This window comes from Sander vitreus, chromosome 7, assembly GCF_031162955.1.
Source record: "Sander vitreus isolate 19-12246 chromosome 7, sanVit1, whole genome shotgun sequence".
NCBI lineage: Eukaryota > Metazoa > Chordata > Actinopteri > Perciformes > Percidae > Sander > Sander vitreus.
In genome coordinates, this window is record NC_135861.1 from 20,970,430 (window position 1) to 20,990,434 (window position 20,005).

Below are 20,005 nucleotides of genomic sequence, written 5' to 3' on the forward strand. Positions count from 1 at the left end.
CATCCCAAACATCTCCGGCTCCAGCTTCTCAAATGTGAGGAGTTGCTGTGTTATTTCATAGCAAATTAAATATTGTTTTGGACTGTTGTTCAAACAAAACAAGCAACTTGTATCCTTGGGCTCTGGGAATGTTTTACTATTTGATGACATTTTATTAACTCGGATTATAAAAAAAAAAAAAGGAAACACGATACTGAAAATGTTTACTATCACTATTGTCATATACACTCAGGTAAAGATTAAACATTGACCTTGTTGGAAAAGGTTTAAAGATGTTTTACTTTTTTTGTATTGATTTATCATGTTCAAGCCCCAGCACTGATAACATTTGAACTGCTAAAGTGCCCTTGAGCAAAACACTGAAGCCCTGCTTGTTCCAGTGGTCACACTGTGCGACTGACTTTACCTTTGACCTTGCTGTGCAGGATGGAAAGCAAAAGAGCTTTCTTACATGTATAAAGAGTCCCAGTTACTAATCAAATGATTTCCTGCCCACAATTGTTTATATAGTTATGTGACTTGTAAATGCTGCAGACAGCTCATGTTAAAGCAGAAATGCTGTAAATGGGTTTTCCACTGTGTGCCCAGTCTTGGATCATGTTCATTTTGTCTGTAACTAAAACAGAAAGCCGTTGCCAGACAAGGATCAGCAGCTAGGTTAATAATTTAATTATATTTGAATTTAAAAAAAAAAAATCCCCATGTAACCATCTCAATCTAAATTAACCATGGAATAAACCGCCTATTGTGAAAATGGTAACTTTAAAATCCGTTAGATTATGAAATGGGATGTGAGCGCACAAAATACGTGTTTTTGAAAATCGATATTTTAAGTTTGACTATATTAATTATCGTATTTAGCTTATAGGCAGTGGTAGCTAGCATTACGTAAGACAGATGTGTGCTGAGAAAAGAGGAAACAGAAGTGCTAGTGTAGCGGAAGTGGTACTGCCCTGAACGATACGCTGAGCGAGACGGAGGACGGAGGCTGAATCGTCCAGAGAGCGAGAAAAAAAGCAGGACTAAAAGTCGCCAATATTGTAAGTGTAATAACATCACACTGTATACATAGCGCATTATAATACTAGATTTGTATTCGTAGCTTAGTGTTAGAATGGCTGTTTCACCGTGTCCGATTGAATCCTTTAGAGAAGCCATCATGATAATGGAGCTAGCTAGCTGGGTTTGTAAAGGCTAACGTTAGTGGGTTAGCTCGCTGGCTAGCAGCTAATGCTAACCAGCAAGCTAACCGACGGTCGGATTCCATGACACTTTGTTCTGACAGGCTCGTCAGCCGGTGCGGGCCGTGATACAGCTGTTGAAAATGAATTAAACGCGAAAGTAATGCATTGCAGTACAATATTTTGTCTTCTGTTTATTATCAAATTTGGCAAATGTGGATTGCCAACACCCTAACAGTGTTTTTTTTTAAACGAAAGTCAGTCGTTGCTTTTGCTGGCCTAGCTTACGGACCTTACCGTCAAATAGCCGTAACGCTAAGTTCGACGACGCTAGCTAGCTAACTGTTAGCCACTCCACTCGCTTTTCGTGATCATTAATACGACAAATTAGCAACAGTAAGGTTATCTAATCCAGTTATGTTGATGACGTAAATATTAACTAAACAAATGATGGATCAGATCGGCCGCACATAACAAGCCAACGTTAACATCAGTTAGCGAAATGTAGCATCCCGCTAGCTGTGTTAGCAACATAAGGGAGGACATGAATGCTGCATTCATGTCATGTCGGAATAATCGGATAAATGATTTCCTAACTGGGGAAATTCGCGTGAATGGTCCCTCCAGTCGGAGCAACAACTCTACACTACTTGCCGTGTTGGCGTCATATTACGCGCTGACATGGCAAACGAAAGTAAATGTTGGCTTAATGATACCAAAGTTTTTATTAGTTCAAGTATTGTATATGATTTTTTCCACGTAGAGTGACCTAGATTAGCTAGACAATGTGTTAATTACCATTAACCCTGATAGCAAGTCAGGTAAAGCAATATTTGAGTTAACATTAACTGGTGCAGCAACACGTCTGGGACAAAACTATATATATATATATATACAATCTCTTCAAAGTGGAAATAAACACTGAAAACATCTTTTTTAGCGTCAATGTTTTTCCCACAATACGACCTTATGCTCACGAACACACCGAAGTCGGAAGAACGACTTCATATTTCGGGAATTCCGAGGAGCACATGAATGCAGCATAAAACCCGACCCGGGAAGGCTTCGGTTGGTGTAGCAAGTGTGATTGAAACAACATTAAACGAGCCAGTAAACCGTTGTGCATATTCAGTTCTACATTATGGTAGATGCTAAGACTGCTGATGATAGGGATTCAGTCAAAATTGGGCTAAGGACTAGAAAGGATTAGAATCCTGTCTACTAACACAAGCTGGCAGCTAACCTTAGCTAGTGATGTGTATGGTTGACCCACTTGCCAGAGAGGCCCAGTTCGCACTGCTTATCCTCACTTTCTATTGAATCAAGTGGTTTCCTTGCTTAAAAGTCCCGGTCTGCCAAAGAAAAATAATATCAGTTCATAACACAAAGCGTTTTTAAAGATCACAGGAATGTCTGGTAAATGGACAATAACATTCGTCCTTGTCTTTTGATTAGGTACACATAACAACATCTAATACAGTATTTTCTTTTCCCCAGTCTAGAAAATGGATAAGAACGACCTGGTACAGAAGGCCAAGCTTGCTGAGCAGGCTGAGCGCTACGATGACATGGCCGCAGCCATGAAGTCTGTGACAGAGCAAGGCGCGGAGTTATCAAATGAGGAGCGCAACCTTCTCTCTGTTGCCTACAAGAATGTTGTAGGAGCACGCCGCTCATCCTGGCGCGTCATCTCCAGCATCGAGCAGAAGACTGAGGGCAATGACAAAAAACAGCAGATGGCACGTGAATACCGGGAGAAGATTGAAGCTGAGCTGCAGGAAATCTGCCATGATGTGCTCGTAAGGGTTTCTTATTTCATTGGTGTTAAAAAACATTTCTAATTCATACACTTGTAAAGACAGTGCTTGTGTGTAATTTAGCTTTATCTCAAAAATGAACTATTTCACTATTTTTTTAGGGGCTACTGGACAACTTTCTCATTAGCAATGCAACTGCTGCTGAGAGCAAGGTGTTCTATCTGAAAATGAAAGGCGACTATTATAGATACTTGTCTGAGGTTGCATCTGGGGATGCTAAAAAGGGTAAGTGAGGACATTACCATTATAAATTTGTACTGTAGCAATGCGCTTAAAGCTGCATCAATGAATATTTTATAATAACAATGGGTCAAATAACTATGTGAAAGGGGTCACTGGTAGTGACAAGCCCACAGAGAGTTATCGCCCAACTCTGCAGTCCCTCTGAGCTCTGTGTAGTGTCTTTTGAGCTAATTTTTTGATGTTACCGCCTACAAATTTATTTTGGTTCACAGCTCTCATCACTTTGTTCCAGCAACAGCTGTTTGTTAGCAACAAAAAAAGGCAACGCCCTCTGACAGGCTACCTGCCAAGAAACAAATGGCAAATAAAAACAAAGTTGGCCCCTAGCTAGTGAACACAGTGGAGCATTTACCACCTAAAGAGACAGTTCTTTCCCTCATGACTTGGTGGAGTCTGAAACAATGCTAAGAGGAGAGTGAATATTGGACTTACATGTGTTAGGCACACACAAAGATGATTCCAAATTAATGCTAGTGTTTCTCCGGGTCTGCTGAATATGTCATAGGCAACTGTTTGGTATATCATTTGCCATTTTAATTAAAAGGATACAAAACAGTGTGTCATCATGTTTGCTTGTTTTGCTGCCCCCATGTGGCCAAAAATCAATTACTGCTTTTAAAATGTGTTGTAAATAGTGAAGGTTAATTTTTTTTCTCTTCATCTTTTTTGCCTAAAGATACAGTGGATAATTCCCAGCAGGCGTACCAGCAAGCTTTTGACATCAGCAAGGGGGAGATGCAGCCAACACACCCTATCCGGCTTGGCCTGGCCCTCAACTTCTCAGTCTTCTACTATGAAATCCTCAACAACCCGGACAAGGCCTGCAGCCTGGCTAAGACGGTATGAACTGAAGCCTAATGTCATAGTTTTGAAACCTTTTACAGGTTAAGTGTACTTTTTAAGATTTGAAGACAATAAACATCACAAATGGCCAGACACCTTAGGTACATTTGATTACTTGCATACATTGCAAGTGTTGCAATTTTGAGCTATTTAGTTTTGTAGTGTTGACCTGCTCTCAAAGACATGGGTTTTGTGTAGTCACTGCCATTAGATACTTATCTTGTGTGTTTCAGGCATTTGATGACGCCATCGCTGAACTTGACACTTTGAACGAGGATTCTTACAAAGACAGCACCCTGATCATGCAACTACTAAGGGACAACCTGACTGTGAGTTTTAAGCCATATGCTGTTTTGCCTTGGTTTGATCCTGATGTATTACCCAAATGATAACGTTTTTCTTTTTCTGTTCGCAGCTGTGGACATCAGAAAACCAGGCAGATGAGGGAGAGACCGGAGATGGGGAAAACTAATGGAATTGCACTGTTAATCCACCTACACTCTTATCTTAAACACAGACAGCTTATATACATCCCCCTCCACTCCATCAGCTCCTCCCACTTCTGTATGACAAGCAGCCTGAATTGCTCCTGACCAACTAGTTTACCCCTCTCAGTTCACTGTGAGGTGACAGGGTAATTTTTCAGTAAGCAGATTCAGTCACTTTGTGGAAACATGTTGTATTGATTAGTGAGTCCATGTTGCTGTTGTTTTTGTCGGCTATGTGTGTATGTCTGTATGTAGTGAGTGAGAAAAGGATGTGAAAGATTGTGTGTGTGTGTTTATGGTCTGGGGGGGAGGGGGGTGTTGTGAATTCTAATCGTCCTTCCAAATCCCTTTGTCCCAGCTAGTTAGTTTGTGCATTTTTCATCCCTTTTTTGTTACTTTCTTATTTGTGATTCCTTATGATATTTACAGGTTTTATTGTATGGTAATTGAACAGGCAGTTGATTTCCACCAAACACTGTGATGGTAGGCGTTCCATTTGCTTCACAACCCCAAAACAGTTTTTGTGTTTGAATTTCCAGACACGCGTACAATCCTGTATTAACAACTAACTGCAATTCTGCTGTGGGCTCATACAGAAAGGAGGCAGGCTGTATTGTGACACTGACATCTTGGTGTAATGCTCCTTGATCATGTTCACAAATTCACAGTTTTGAAGTTTTAAGGGACCCCTTTAAATTGTCATGTTAGATTTGCCCAGACATCAGACATTCCACATTTATTAGGCTTTTGGAAAGGCAGTGCTCCTTTTTTTGGTTTTTTTGAACTAAGTATGGATTGTCATTGTAGTTTTACTCACTGTTCAGGTGCTGCTTGATATCAGTACAATGAAAATTGTATGTGCGTAAATGTGGTTCCATGTATTTTGCAAGATTGACTATCATCTGTATGTAAAACCTAAAGTAACCTTTTATTGATGTTAATTGAAAATGTCTTACCACACTGTATCAACCCTGCTTGCAAAATATTCCTCTTAAAGTGGTTGTTTTCTCCAAAAAAAAAAATCTGTGCCTGGCTTTCTCTTGCAGCCTTTTTGGCAGCATCTGCTTGTCGTTTTTAAGAAATCTCAACGGGAACGAGTAAGACAAGACAAATTTTAATTGCTAAATCTTGACCTCAGTTTTTACCCAGGTGCATCTTTGCTGTTAATGATAGCTGGTGTGAATGATCGCCTCAAAAATCAGGTCTATTTTGAAGGTGCAATTTGGAGATGCCCAATCCATCACTTTGGAAAGAAGCTCAGTGTCACAATACCATTTATCACCACTACATTCCACATATTGTAGTTGAAGACACCATTCCACATTATAGCTGACAGTCTGTTTACTCTGACAATGCTCCAATGAATTGAAATATCTTCTGTTTAAAAAAAAAAAAAAAAAATCATGTCAGCTTATTATGCTTGATGAAAATGCAGTTAGTGAATGTGGAACGAAGCCTGTCTGTATATCAGGTATCTACTTGCTTTGTTTTTACTGACAAGTCTTATGGCTAAAAATTTGCTTCTGTAACAGTCTATTACCCAGTGCACACACGTGGTTGTGAAAATTTAGAATAGCTCTAAAAAGCAATGACGACATGGAGATAAACAATGGTTGGTGTAATTCTAGCTTTGTGTTTATGTATCTTAAAACCATTCTAGTTTCACTATACATGTAAGAAATAGGAAAGTGTCAAAGACCATTCAGTGAAATAAAGTTTCGTTTAAGATAACAGGTAAATTACGTCTTTATTTTTGTTCACAAGGGATATTAATATGGCTTACTAATTCATAAAATAGCTTAAAATCACAGATTTGCTGACAAATTGTGGGTGGGCTTTGATTTCAGCCTTGCAAACGTCCACTAGAGGGTGAAATAGGTTAGAGTTTAGCCCTTCATATGCGAGAACTAGTTTTCATCGCGGAGTGTCACGTCAGTTAACCTCTGCCCTTTCACAGCTTAATTGAAACGACGATTCGCGGAGGAGACGAGCAGGTGTTCCACAGTCATAATTAAACGAAAACAACCTCCCGCCCATGTGGAAAGTGTTGAACGGCGCTCACTACCCGCTACACTGAAAATCATACATCAGCATTCCGACGCATTGGCTATTTAAAAGCCGTAAGTAACGTGGATTTTAAGCGATTTTCATCGGTTTGTTTGAGATTGAGTTGCTTCTTCTACAGTAGATATCAGCTACTTTTGATGCGAAGTGTTCGAAGAAAATTTAGCTAACTTTTTTAGCTAGCCCTCTTTAGTGTTTTCTGGTAACAAGTCCATTAATATTTTATGAACTTTAAAATTTGAACTCCCTTTCCTGTAGTGCTATCTTGATATGTTTAACGTTATTAAAGCACTGCCATAATTAGGTGACAACATTTTGGTAAATGTTAGCTTGTGAGGCCTTTTTAGGCCAGCATTTAGGCACACTTTTCCCCCCCTACATAATTAACATTAACGTACATAGTTTTTTATACATCCTTATTAACGTGTACTCAATTGTCAGTTTATTAGGTAACGTTACACCTTGCTGGCTAAAATGAATACAGTCTGATGTAACAGTCCTGCAGTAGTTAAATCCTACCTTCATGAAGGTTAGAATGTTCTGTTTTTGTTAAAACATTTTTAGAGGTGTCAACATGATTATTTTGGAGGACGTTTTTAGTTAGCGGTGCTGTGTTGAGCTGTATTGCAATAACGTTGTATAGAGAGATGTTTCTAATATTTAGTCAAGTTTATCCTCATTAATATAAATAGGATGGACCTAATAAATAAGCAATTAACATCTTTAAATCAAAGTCGTAATTTTATTTGTTGTGTCTCTGTCTGCGTAGTGATTTGACTCTGACTAGGTTTTTAAAAATCATAACCAGTCAAAAGCACAATCATATTTTTATTTATTTCACAAAAACTTCTTCCAAGCAGGAACTAAGATTTCCCCACTCTGATAATACACATGTAATTCAGAGTACTGGGGCTTAGTAGCCAACTCTCATTGATTTAATGATCAGCAAATTTTACAGTTGCCATCCCACTGCAAGTCTAATTTTTAAAGTTAAATGTGTTATCAAAATAAAAGACTGATCTTGAGTGAGGCAGGCAAATACAACACCCCAGCAATAAATCCATCGTTCATGGTGGTTGTAATTTGAGGTTTTTGTTGAAACTGTATTGAAGATGTGTTGATTCAACGTTGTGGTCATTTTGAAAGCTGCAGCTTGTGCTATTAAATTGTGTTGCAGTATATTTAGAGAAGTTTGTTGTACATTAATGATGTGTGTTCTGTACACTAAAAAGACAGAAAGAATAATGATGAATAAAAACATAAAATATTAAATAACCTGTTCAAGGGGCCAGGGTAACCTAAGGTAGAAATAGTTGCAAAGCTGTTTATATAGGTTTGCATGGGCTGTAACTTGGTGTACATAATGAACTGGCAACTCAGCGGATATGTTCTTTATGCGTGTCAAAAATGTTTCTTTTTTTATTGTTAGGAAATTATACTGTGTAATACTCATAACTGATAAGATTATTTTTCTTTCTTGAACTAGCTGTCACCCAAGATGAACAGCAGTGGACAAGCGTATCCCCTCGCTTCTCTGTATGTAGGCGACCTGCATTCTGATGTTACGGAGGCCATGCTTTACCAGAAATTTTCTCCTGCTGGACCCATCATGTCGATCCGTGTGTGCCGTGACATCATAACGCGCAGATCTCTGGGATATGCCTACATAAACTTCCAGCAACCAGCTGATGGTAGAGTACCCATTTTGGCCAAAGCTTGGTAGTAAAGCTATTTTTATCACTGGAAAATGTAATTCACAAGAATAGCGATTTTTAGAATAGCGGCACGGTGTCACGCAGTACGGCTCTACAGCAAAAATTCTGAATTACAGGCAAGAACAAGTTTGAAAATGTGATGTAAAAGAAGAAACTGCCTGAAGTTAAACATAAATAAGAAATAAGGGGTTGGACTTCATGATTTTGTGGGAATGAGCTTGCAAATGGATCAGCTGATGGCATATCAATCAAAAGTTGGGGGATCAGAGTAAGTGTTGCTCAATAGCAACATCCCATGTTGTATTGTGCTGCTGACGTTTATGTACGCTGGACTGCATGATGATGGAAATCAAGCTGGAATTCACCCAATATCCTCAAGTATTTCAGAAACTATCCTAGGAGAAGTACTTGTTTTAGCTCATGTGTGAAGCAATAACTAGCACTTTTTATCAAGCACTTGCCACACACATTACATATAGTGTAAAATAAATCCTCAACTAATATTGCAATATTTGATTATTCTGTCTTGAAATTATTTGTTGCATAAGTCAAATTAAAATATTGCTGTTACAGTCAGAACCAGACAACTGCACAAGACAACGTTGCAAGTGTGTTGCTGCGTTTAATCGTGTACGCACGCAGAGGCATATATTTTAGAGAGAAATCAATTTAAGTTGTTTAACTGTGGGATGAAATCTAGGGTGAAAAGTTTAACCAACCCGTCAACAATGCAAATTGAATCAACTGACAAAGAACCAGATGAACCTAAATTTAAAGCAAAAAGGAATTTGTAAAATGTTGGGTCTTTTGTGTGCAACTGCATAGTATCCTAATTACTCAAAATATAAGGTGACTAAAAATGGCCAACGAAAGTAAGTGTTGAGCCTGCATAATCTTGCATTATGTGTGGTGGTGCTTTATGAGAATCTTAAATTTAATGACTAAAAGGGAGTTTGGTTATGTTTATTTTTTTTAAATTTATTTTAGCGGAGTGCGCCTTGGATACAATGAACTACGACGTTATTAAGGGTCGGCCTATCCGAATAATGTGGTCTCAGCGTGACCCGGGACTCAGGAAGTCTGGTGTGGGAAACATCTTTATCAAGAACATGGATGAGTCGATTGACAACAAGGCGCTGTATGATACCTTCTCAGCCTTTGGCAATATTTTGTCCTGCAAGGTAAGTGGCTTGGGTCATCCTTTTGAATACTGCATGGTTGCCATAGCTCTCTGGTCTTCGCCAGCTTGTTTGTTGTATGTGTATTATTGTTTCACTTAGTATTAAGCATGTTTGATAATCACTTATCTTCTGCAGTCAGTGTTGGATCATAAAGTTTGTATACAAGAGCAGGGCGGTTAAGTACACATTTAAAACTCAATTTTTTTTTTGTATTTGCAAAAACTATAATTTGTATGATTTAAGGCCTTGTCTTTGTAGGTTGTTTGTGATGAGAAAGGGTCCAAAGGCTATGGATTTGTTCACTTTGAAACTCACGAGGCTGCAAACCGGGCCATTGGAACCATGAATGGGATGCTGCTGAATGATAGGAAAGTGTGAGTAAACTAAATACAATCTAAAAAGGTGGCAAAAATACAATCTAAAAAAGTAAGTTGAGGTAAAGACTAGTTCAGAATATGTATGTTAACTGTATAAACTAAATTAATGCTGGACACAGGTAATCAGTTGGAATCTGGCATTGTCAACCCAAAGGCCCATTTTCTGGGGGGAACATGTCAGTTCTTCCTGCTTAGGTCAGTGAATATGTAGGATATGTGTCTAGGTTTGTTGCCTTTGTGTGTATTGTGATTTTTAGGTTTAAACAGGCAAAGCAAAGTCCTCAGAAAGCTCTCATGTCCTTACAGTGTAGGTTTTTCCTCTACCTTATTTAATTCATGATGAAAGAAGAAATACAAATTTGTATTTGTTCTTAAAGACCCCCTCCAATGAAAATCAAGTGTTTAACCTTAACATGTCCATTAGGGGTGTACATCACATTATATCATGATATTATATAGATTCTTTGGACAATGATAGAATATTTAGTGATATCCCAAAGTCTGCCACGATACGATTTAGATTTAATACAGGGTTCTGTGACTGATATGAGATGATACATGAGCTCATTTAACACAATCGGTTACATTGATATATATTTACAAAAAGCCACTAAAATATGATTTGACTTAGGCGATCTTTAGTAACCCCGATTAGATGATTTGAAAATATTAGAGATCGCCCAAGCCTAATTTGACTTCCAGAAATTTTAATTAAAAACAAACTACCCTTTTTAATAAAAAGAATACATACGAAGTGTTAATTTCAAAATAAAGATGCTTAAAGATGACGATATGTATTGATATTTTCACTTTGTATCAATAATATTGGATCGTTGATTTAATCGATAAATTGATCCAGATTGAGGTATTGTTACACCCCTAATGTCCGCATGGCGTTCTTATACCCTACAAGATATATCATGAGCATAATAAGCAGTCAATGCTATGGCTGAGCAGTTCTGCCTTGGAACTGCAGTGTACCAATGACAAAAATGGATTCAGGCAGCCAATGTTTTATACGTCACATACCTAAGGAACCAATCTAACCCATAAGAGTATTTTTTTACATACCTTTTTACGTTTCTGGAGGGGGGGCTAGGTGTAAACAACATTTACTGAAATATTTATCTGTTTCAAAACAAATTTTTGTGGGACTTTGTCCTAAAGTCGCGGTGTTTGTTGATGTGTTGTTCTTGATGTTTGTCCTCACCAACTGTCTTGTCTTCTTGGTCTTTTGAAGTGTTTTTATTTTGTTTTGTTTGGATTATTTTGATATGTCTGAAATAAATTTCTTTATTCATTCATTCATTCATTCATTAATTCTATATCATTATTGTTCCCTTTCCCTTGGTGATGGGTTTGGTTCTGTTTGCAGTTTTGTTGGCCACTTTAAGTCCCGCAAGGAAAGAGAGGTGGAGTTTGGCAACAAAGCTATGAAGTTCACCAACGTCTACATCAAAAACTTTGGTGAAGACTACACTGATGAGAAACTCATGGAAGTCTTTACTGCATTTGGTAAGAGAGACACATTTTTTAAAAATTCTTTGTGTTAATTCTTTGTGTCCTACTCAGCTAGGGGGGCTTTCCGTAATGAATTCATTGCCACAGTTGTTATTAAATTCGAACAACTATCACTTTGCATATCGGATAGTTACAGACTGTTTTATACTCAAACCTTTAGGGAGGACTCTCAGTGTGCGGGTGATGAAGGATGAGAGGGGCCGTTCACGAGGATTTGGCTTTGTAAACTACGCTAACCACGAGGATGCTCAGAAGGTAGTGTGTGCCAAGTTTCTATGTCAACCCAGATTGATACCTACCAACAGTAGCAGTTCATTATATTGACATTAAGGGTGTGTGTCCATGAGCGTTTTTCTCATTGGCAGGGCGCTGGCGAGCGTGAAGGGTGGCTTTTGTTTCTATGACATATGTACGGTGGTAAAAGCACAACACTCGCCAACATTCAGTGTCTGGCCAATCTGCTCCCACAAACAAGCTTTTCTGTGTTTGTTGTGTGGTTTCTGTCATATCATACAGCTCGGGACAGATGGACACGACCAGAACGGGCTTCTCCATTTTCTTGGTTACCAGGGTGACCCACCACATCTAATATATGATTGGTTGCCTGAAAGATAAGATTAGATAGACCTTATTAATCCCAAACTGGGGAAATTCGCTTTGTAGAAAAGCAGCAACAGTGATGAAAACAGGGCCTTTTGGAACAGTTCAGAGATTTTCAAATAGAAGCGTTTGGTGCAGCTACCACCTCTGTATTCACACACAATCAAGATAATCTTGAGTGTTGGTTTCAAGATTTAAAGTCTCTGGTCACCTGATGAGTGCATGTTAAATATTTGCTTTCCTTTTGTAGCTCTGATTTGATCTTTACCAGCGTTTGAGTAGTCTTGCATTGCCAGACCAATGACGTGAGCTAATTTAAATATGTGATCTATTGAAATTAGAGCTGTTCCAATACCGATACCAGTATCGGTATCGGCTCCGATACTGCCTAAAACGTTGGTATCGGGAAGTACTGGAGTTTATGCACCGATCCGATACCACGTAATAAAGCCCTAAAGAAAAAATACGTTAAAGTAGTTTATTTATGTTATTTTTCCGTTATAACTGCATAATAAAAGAACGTTCTGTGGCATTCATGTTTCACAAAGTTTAACCTGAGCCAGACCGACAACAAAGATAGAAATCATATCACATCCATACAGGGATAGTAGTATACAGTTCTTAAAACATAATAAAATATGACACACTGGTATCGGATCGGTACTCGGTATCAGCCGATACGCAAGTTCAGGTATCGGAATCAGTATCGGGAAGCAAAAAATGGTATCGGACCATCTCTAATTGAAATTAGCTGGATACATGGTTAAATATAATTTGCTCTTACCAGTATATCGCCATGTGTACTTCGTCCACAGCAGTCCCCACCAATCGATCCCAGAACGTCCCTTTTTATATGGTAAATGCTGCGGGGCGACCTAGCTCACCTGGTAGAGTGTGCGCCCCATGTAGGCTGAGTTCTTTGCAGCGTCAGGGTTCCAATCCGACTTGCGGCCCTTTGCTGCTTGTCCTCCCTTCTCTCTCCCCCCTTTCCTATCTGTCTATACTATCTAATAAAAAAGAAAAGCCCCCCCCCCCCAAAAATAAATAAATGCTGTAAACATATTCCTTGTTAATCTTTACGATTATTCCCCGAAAGAACAAAGCAGGCCTGCCTTGTTTCACGGTCCAAATTTTCTTCAAAACTTGCAATTGTCAGCGTGTAGCTTGCTAGATCGAAGTTTGTTGTCGTTTCCCGAAGCGAACGCAGTTTGAGAACGGCAACACACAGACAGCGGAAGGTGAGTGACATCCGGCGGAACATCCGACAGGTGCCGGATGCATTTAGCTTACTGCAGCTGGGAAGCGTAGTGGTGGGTGTTGCCATTTACCCTATTTTTATTTGGCTTGCCAGACTACTTCTCCTGCTCCCAGTGATACTGACTGTCCTGATTTCCGTCATAAAAATATGTAAAATAAACAAAGGGAACAGGGCAACCACTGTTGACTGACACATTTAGAATCTGTTAAACATGTCTCATGTTGATGCTCCTCCTTGTTTTCCCAGGCAGTTAATGAAATGAATGGAAAGGAGATCAATGGGAAGATCATCTATGTTGGTCGGGCTCAGAAGCGGCTGGAGCGCCAGGGAGAGCTCAAGCGCAAGTTTGACCAGATCAAACAGGACCGCATCCAGCGCTATCAGGTGCTGCTGCATTGTATGCATATGGGCATTGTCATTTAAAGACATTGTTAATGGTCTTGTTCCTACCTATTTAGAGTTTATGTTTATAGACTATAATATGTTTTATTCAGATGTTTATTTATACAAGGTAGTTCAGCTGCGCACACTGCAGGTTCATTTAAAGCAGTCACTGACAGGGATGGGCATCTTTGCAGATAATTATGAATTTGATAACGAAGATAACATAAGATGACAACTTTTCAATATAAATAATAGGAGTTATGTTGTGTCTGTGAAAATAAACCTGCTGACCTTATTCTATAAAATATTGTCAATATTGAATTGAAAGCCTTCATTGTACTTTACAATATAGCGAAATTAGGAGCGCTACTCCACTGGGTGCATACAATTCCCAATAACGAACATAAGAGCAGAGTGGTAGACACAGTGTAAAGGCCCAAGAGTGGAGACATGTTATAAACACATTCCCCTAGAGATTAAAGGACAATTCCGGCGCAAAATGAACCTAGGGGTTAATAACATAGGTGTACCGGAATTTTCCTTTAACTACACCAAAAAAGATATTTTTTAATTGTTTGGATAGCCTACCGTTTTAGTAATTAGAGAGATTATTCCGTTGACCATTCTACAGTTTTTGAGTGGCTTTTGTCCCTGTGTTGTCTTTGTTGTTTTTTTCATTTTGGCAACTTGCTAACTGTCAGATTCAGCTGTCTACGTCACACGCTGATATTTGTCTGAAACCTCTGGAACCAGTAACACTTCCTTTTTGTGAGTCCAACAGAGGATGCACTTTGTAAATACAAAGAATGATGAAAGAACATATATGAGAGTGATATTTATCTTCTAATCTAATGTGGTAAGAAAGCCAAGAAGTGTATTTCCAAAATGTAAAAAATAAATAAAATAATTATAATTTAAAACTCAGGTTTGACTATATCTTTCCTAAATCAGATTGATGTGTGCTGTACTGGTTTCAGCTGATTTCTTAGTGATTCTGGGACTTTCAGCATGCAGGACAGCTTGGACATCGGATGATAGTTCCTAACATCACTGTAATGTAGACATTTATGCAGAAGGGTGACATGAGCCAATTTACATACTCATGAAGACTGTGCAACATTTTATAGAAAGATTAAATGCATAGTATATCTGTATTTATTTGTAAAGGTTTGAAGGCATAAAACTTAGCATTTCTTACTCTGTCTGATTCCAGGGGGTGAATCTGTATGTGAAGAACTTGGATGATAGCATAGATGACGAGAGACTCCGGAAGGAATTTGCCCCTTATGGCACCATCACCAGTGCCAAGGTAATGAGATAAGGCTTGGGCCTTCTTCACTGAAATTTGCTGGTACACACATTCAAATTTTTTGTCGATTTATCAGAGGTAGTAATAAATTAAAAATGTATCCTCTCAGTATCAAGGACTCACCGCCCTGTAAACGTATACCGGCAGTCAATGCGGATCGTGTCCTTTTTCACAAAAGTGAACTGCAGCTCTGGTCAACTTAATAAAATACTGAAATAAGTATAGTTACAATGTATTTGAGCAGTGGAAGATAAAATGAACTTCTCAAACCATTCCTACAACACAGTCCACTTTCACATCCATTTGTATGCTCAGTATGTATGACGTCATGATGTTTTAAACAGGGCGACTGGCAAAAAAAAAAACGGTTTATTATAATATACAATAGAAAAATGAAAACCTATTAATGATCAGACTGAATCACAAGTATTTGACAAAAACAAACGGGAGCTCTTAAAAAGCAGGAACTAGCACATTAGTGATTTCTGCTTTAGGTTCATAAATGGCTGCAGGGAGGAAAATGGGCAACTTGATGGAGAGGAGAGGAAACTATTGAGCTACTTGTGTATACACTAAGTATTTTATAATGAGGCTCATTTCTCTCCTCTGCATCATAGTGTGCAATAGGTTATGGAGATGTTGCGCCATCTTGGTTCTGTTATTAATTATTCACGACTGTTTGGCAGAGCTCCAAAAGGCACGACATTCAGTTTTCAATATTTATGGGTCGTCGAGTCTCTCAGCCTTTTGCCATCAAGTTACGTCGCGTCTACAGGCAAGTCCTCATATTTGCGACTCGCGTCCAAGTCTCAAGTCTACAGCTCTCATGTGAAGTCTCTTAAACATTTCTTTGTTTCCTGCAGGTCATGACAGACGGCTCCCAAAGCAAGGGCTTTGGCTTTGTTTGTTTCTCTTCGCCTGAGGAAGCAACAAAAGCAGTGACTGAAATGAACGGGAGAATTGTTGCAACCAAGCCACTGTATGTGGCTCTGGCTCAGCGGAGAGAGGAGCGTAAAGCGATCCTGACCAATAAATACATGCAGAGACTTGCTACCTTGAGGACCATGACGAGTCCGATCATTGACTCTTACCAGCAGGCCGGTTACTACATGACTGTACCACAGGTATGGACGTTTGAACAATGAGAATAGCGAGGGAATGTGTGTCCATCATGTTGAAAATCACCAAAGGTTTTGATTGCTTTTTAGTCATGACTTAATGCCACATGAAGGAAATATTTCTTGTCAATTGCATCCCATTTTTTGATTCGTACAGCTAAATAAAGGCACTAAAAAAAGTCACTTGTATTACATCACCATGCTGAATGCAGTGTGAATTTAAAATGTATTCAAACCAACTGAAATGTGGCAGCGAAACGTAACTCTCAAAAACCAACAAGTCAATTTGATGGATGACCTCCCTGGTTTTTATTTATTATTTATGTATTTTTTCTGCCAGTCATAAACCCAATTTGGATGGGATTAACATTACAGGGGGAGTTGGGGCATAAAATATTCACTGTGCTCACTGTGTTCTGGATGACATTTTAACCATCTAAGAGTTCCAGGATGTGGTCTGTAATAGACATGGACATTCAGCAGGACTAGCTAGTAGAGAATATTACTCAAACCAGTTGACATTACAAGAGCTTTTCCAGGGTCTTCCAGGCTCCTCTGATGGCGTTCATTTTTTTTTTTTTTTTTGGCGTCATATTGGTTCCCAAATGGGCACATTTGTTAGTGTGCAAAAAGATTTCACACTGGATTGATAAAATGCAGTAGAGCAACAAGTAGCTCTTCCCACGGATAAAAAAAAAAAATAATGTTGCGGAACTGGTAACGGAATTTTAATTACAGGAGGACCAGCGAGTTTGCCAAAAAAAAAAAATTGGTAATGTAATTATTATTGGGGACGGGGTGAAATATTACTTGCGTGTGCACTTCGGGTCTGATTAAAATCACTGATCAGGGCAGGTAATGTTAAAATCACCTCCCTTAGAGAAATAATTCCAGTCCGAATGGGGCTATAGACTTCTGTTTGCTATTTCACCTGACTTTACAGTAAATTTAGGATCCTACTTGAATGACAAGTGTTGTGCAGTGTAATAAGTCTTAATTATCTATTTAATTGTCATCACAGGCCAATAATTACAAAACCTTGAATTAAATGTGATTCAGACCAACTCGAAGCTGCTTCCCCTTTCAAAGATTGGCCACATCCATGCTATTAAAATGGTTGCACTTCCAAAAAAAAGAAAAATGTGATTCAGACCTGCAAGAGGATTCCATTAAGTCATATGCCATTAATCATCTTGCAGCCTCCCACTCGCTCCTTCTACAACCACAATGCTGTCAGCAACATGAGACCAGTGCCTCGTTGGACAGGACAACCACCGAGACTACAGGGTGAATGGCTCATTTGTGTTATGTTCACATGGATATATATGGATATGTGCGATGTGTATAAATGTCATCTCCCCTGTTTTTAGGCACCTATTCAACCCAGTTTGTTGGTACCTCTGTTCCCCGTCGTGGATCGACCCCCATCGCTACAGTCAGACAGGCCTCCACCCAGGCTCCGCGCATCATAAGCTCCACACAAAAGACAAGTAAGTACCAGAAGTAGGGCAACATGACAAGCTCCATCCTTCTAAAATGTGCCATTTACGTGGATGGTAAATTGTCTTTATTTAGATAACATTGCCACGCAGACTGTAGGAGGGCGTACTGACATGCCTGGTATGACCAGAAGCGGCCAGTACAAGTACTCGTCTGCAGTGAGAAACGTCCAGCAGGTCGTTACTGTACCTGCACCCATGACGAGACTACAGGTACTGTAGTCAGTACTGTACTGTTCTCTAATCCTAAAACACACTCAGGACCAGAAACTACTGTGGAACAGTGATCTTCGCTGTTTGGGTTTCACAGCTGTTTCTGGTGCCCTGTACCCAGTGGAGTTTTCTTGTCAACAAAGCTATGTTGACATCTAGTTTTTCCTCACTAAGACATCATTGGAGTAACGCTGTTATACTCAATGTGTTCAGGTTATTCCTGCACCTGTGATGGAGCAACCGGTGCACATTCAAGGCCACGAGCCGCTCACCGCCTCAATGTTGGCTTCAGCTCCACTCATGGATCAGAAACAGCTTCTCGGTGTGGCATCAATCAATTCTGCCTTTTTTTTCTCCTTCTTCTTTTAATGTAGATTGAAGCAACTTGTGTATTTGGTTGTTACCCTCTCTCTGCTGTGATACATAGGGGAGCGATTGTACCCAGTGATCCATGCCCTTCACCCAAACTTGGCTGGAAAAATCACTGGCATGCTGCTAGAGATCGACAACTCGGAGCTGCTGCACATGCTGGAGACGCCCGAGTCCCTGCACTCTAAGGTATAATTGTGTTCTTTTCTTATTGTCTTACGATATTACAGTTGCGGTTATGGACTGGTGCAGATTACAATACTTTTTTTTTTTCTTACTTTTTTTTAATGATTTGTCTGTCATTCACATTTTTTAGATCTTAGATCTCAAAACCCTCAAGTCACATGTCTTTACCTGTCCCAAACATTACCACAGGTTTCCATTTTTTGTAGCCAAAAACTGGATACACTTGAGAGTCTGAGACCAGATAAGAGGAGTATGCAATGAGTCACTGTAAAAGTGACTTCTCTGAAGCTTAAACAAATGTTGATGGTATCACAGTGTTTCCCAGAGGTTGATGATTATTATAATTTATATTTATTGACAGAAAGAAAGCAGGAATATGCCAAGAAAAGGAGAAAATTGTTTGGGATTACTTTGGAATAGTACAAAGTCTCTGCAAGAAAGCAGCACCAACCTCACCAGTCTGGCCAAGAACCAGTCCCGCACATAGCCCTTCGTAGAACTACGTGACATTTTTACTCTTCGCTTTTTCTACTGATTAACAAGCGAGATATAAAGTGTTAATTAGTTGCTAATGGGCAGATTGTGTTACCTTTGGACAGCCAAGCTGTTTCCCCTGTTTCCAGTCTTTATGCTAAGCTAGGAAAACAAGCTCTTGGCTGTAGCAGTAACATTTACCGTACACACGAGTGATAATGATGAGACTTGTGTTGCTGAATCGTCCCATTGTCTTTTTCCCCTCCTTTGGTCAGGTGGACGAGGCGATTGCTGTCCTGCAGGCTCACCAGGCGAAGGAATGCTCTCCTAAGAAGTGAAGAGCCCTTTCAGGTCAGCAAACAACTTCCTCTTCCTCGGTTGAGACATTTCAGCAGTGAAAGGCGCACTTGACTGTTTACAACACATGTAGTAGTCAAGGTTTACAGTTACTACAAATGTATGTTTTACATTGGCAGTATTTTTGACTTAAATAAGGTGGGTGTTGGTTAAGATTTGACTATGTTCAGTGGCTGAGAGCAAAACTGAAGTGAATTAGAAGTATTGGGTGTAAATGAAATGACCTGTGCTAACCCGCCCCAATCCCAAACGGTTTTGCAAGTTATTTGCTTATTTGTTTAAATGAAAGTTCTTGGTCTCTACTCTAAAAAATCCATTACATTTGACAAAAGCATCTAGACATTAGGACTTTGGTTGTAAAATGAAACAATCACAAATCGATAGTTTCCTGCACAGCTGTGTTTCAGACATTAACCATGTTTTTTTCCCCCCCAGATGTCAACGACTTTCTGGAGGGAAAAAATAGAGTACAATTTAGAAAAAGAGATTTGTAAAGTTAAAGCTGTTTTGTTGTTGCAATACCTTTTTGGTTAGAAGATAAAGTTTACAGTATATGCATTAAACCTGTCTTGTGTCATTTGTTTAACACTAAAAGGAAATGCAGCATTACATCCACTTCGGGTTTAACATTGTACTTGTCCCCGTTCCAACAGCGCATGAGGTGGTCCTGGATGGTTCTATAGAAAAGTTCAGGGTGGGGGTTCTTTACAGAGGTGGAACGGTTATTCAAATGTATATTAACCAAACAAACCAGTTAGTCTTCATCCTTGAATACTTTTCTCTTGCAAAACTGAGAAATACCGTTTTG

General features: G+C 39.2%; 2 protein-coding genes across 4 annotated transcripts; both read left to right on the forward strand.

Moving 5' to 3' along the window:
- The first annotated feature begins 928 nt into the window (after window positions 1-928).
- LOC144521041 (14-3-3 protein beta/alpha-1-like) lies at window positions 929-6,303 on the forward strand. 2 transcript variants are annotated; one of them, XM_078255264.1, is made up of 6 exons: window positions 929-1,040; window positions 2,679-2,980; window positions 3,100-3,223; window positions 3,918-4,081; window positions 4,318-4,413; window positions 4,500-6,303. In XM_078255264.1, exons 2-6 carry the CDS (start codon window positions 2,687-2,689, stop codon window positions 4,554-4,556), a joined length of 735 nt encoding a protein of 244 aa, XP_078111390.1. In that variant the 5' UTR covers window positions 929-1,040; window positions 2,679-2,686; the 3' UTR covers window positions 4,557-6,303. The 2 variants fall into 2 exon arrangements, with proteins under 2 accessions (XP_078111390.1, XP_078111392.1); XM_078255266.1 differs by having other exon boundaries at window positions 939-1,040; window positions 2,684-2,980.
- A 1,831-nt stretch (window positions 6,304-8,134) lies between these two features.
- pabpc1l (poly(A) binding protein, cytoplasmic 1-like) lies at window positions 8,135-19,662 on the forward strand. Of its 2 annotated transcripts, XM_078255261.1 has the most exons (15): window positions 8,135-8,327; window positions 9,339-9,532; window positions 9,791-9,906; window positions 11,285-11,424; window positions 11,591-11,685; window positions 13,535-13,672; window positions 14,886-14,981; window positions 15,845-16,105; window positions 17,299-17,386; window positions 17,470-17,589; window positions 17,675-17,811; window positions 18,025-18,133; window positions 18,239-18,369; window positions 19,116-19,191; window positions 19,633-19,662. In XM_078255261.1, exons 1-14 carry the CDS (start codon window positions 8,135-8,137, stop codon window positions 19,176-19,178), a joined length of 1,881 nt encoding a protein of 626 aa, XP_078111387.1. In that variant the 3' UTR covers window positions 19,179-19,191; window positions 19,633-19,662. The 2 variants fall into 2 exon arrangements, with proteins under 2 accessions (XP_078111387.1, XP_078111385.1); XM_078255259.1 differs by having other exon boundaries at window positions 19,116-19,662.
- Window positions 19,663-20,005: the final 343 nt, after the last annotated feature.

What these genes read in the sequence shown, in the direction of transcription:
- LOC144521041 (XM_078255264.1), top strand. Translation starts at nt 2,687, where the DNA reads ATGGATAAGAACGACCTGGTACAGAAGGCCAAGCTTGCTGAGCAGGCT. An exon ending in ATCTGGGGATGCTAAAAAGG is followed by an intron (nt 3,224 to 3,917) that starts GTAAGTGAGGAC and finishes TTTTGCCTAAAG; the next exon opens with ATACAGTGGATAATTCCCAG. An exon ending in CCTGCAGCCTGGCTAAGACG is followed by an intron (nt 4,082 to 4,317) that starts GTATGAACTGAA and finishes TGTGTGTTTCAG; the next exon opens with GCATTTGATGACGCCATCGC.
- pabpc1l (XM_078255259.1), top strand. Translation starts at nt 8,135, where the DNA reads ATGAACAGCAGTGGACAAGCGTATCCCCTCGCTTCTCTGTATGTAGGC. An exon ending in CTTCCAGCAACCAGCTGATG is followed by an intron (nt 8,328 to 9,338) that starts GTAGAGTACCCA and finishes AATTTATTTTAG; the next exon opens with CGGAGTGCGCCTTGGATACA. An exon ending in GGATCAGAAACAGCTTCTCG is followed by an intron (nt 18,134 to 18,238) that starts GTGTGGCATCAA and finishes TGTGATACATAG; the next exon opens with GGGAGCGATTGTACCCAGTG.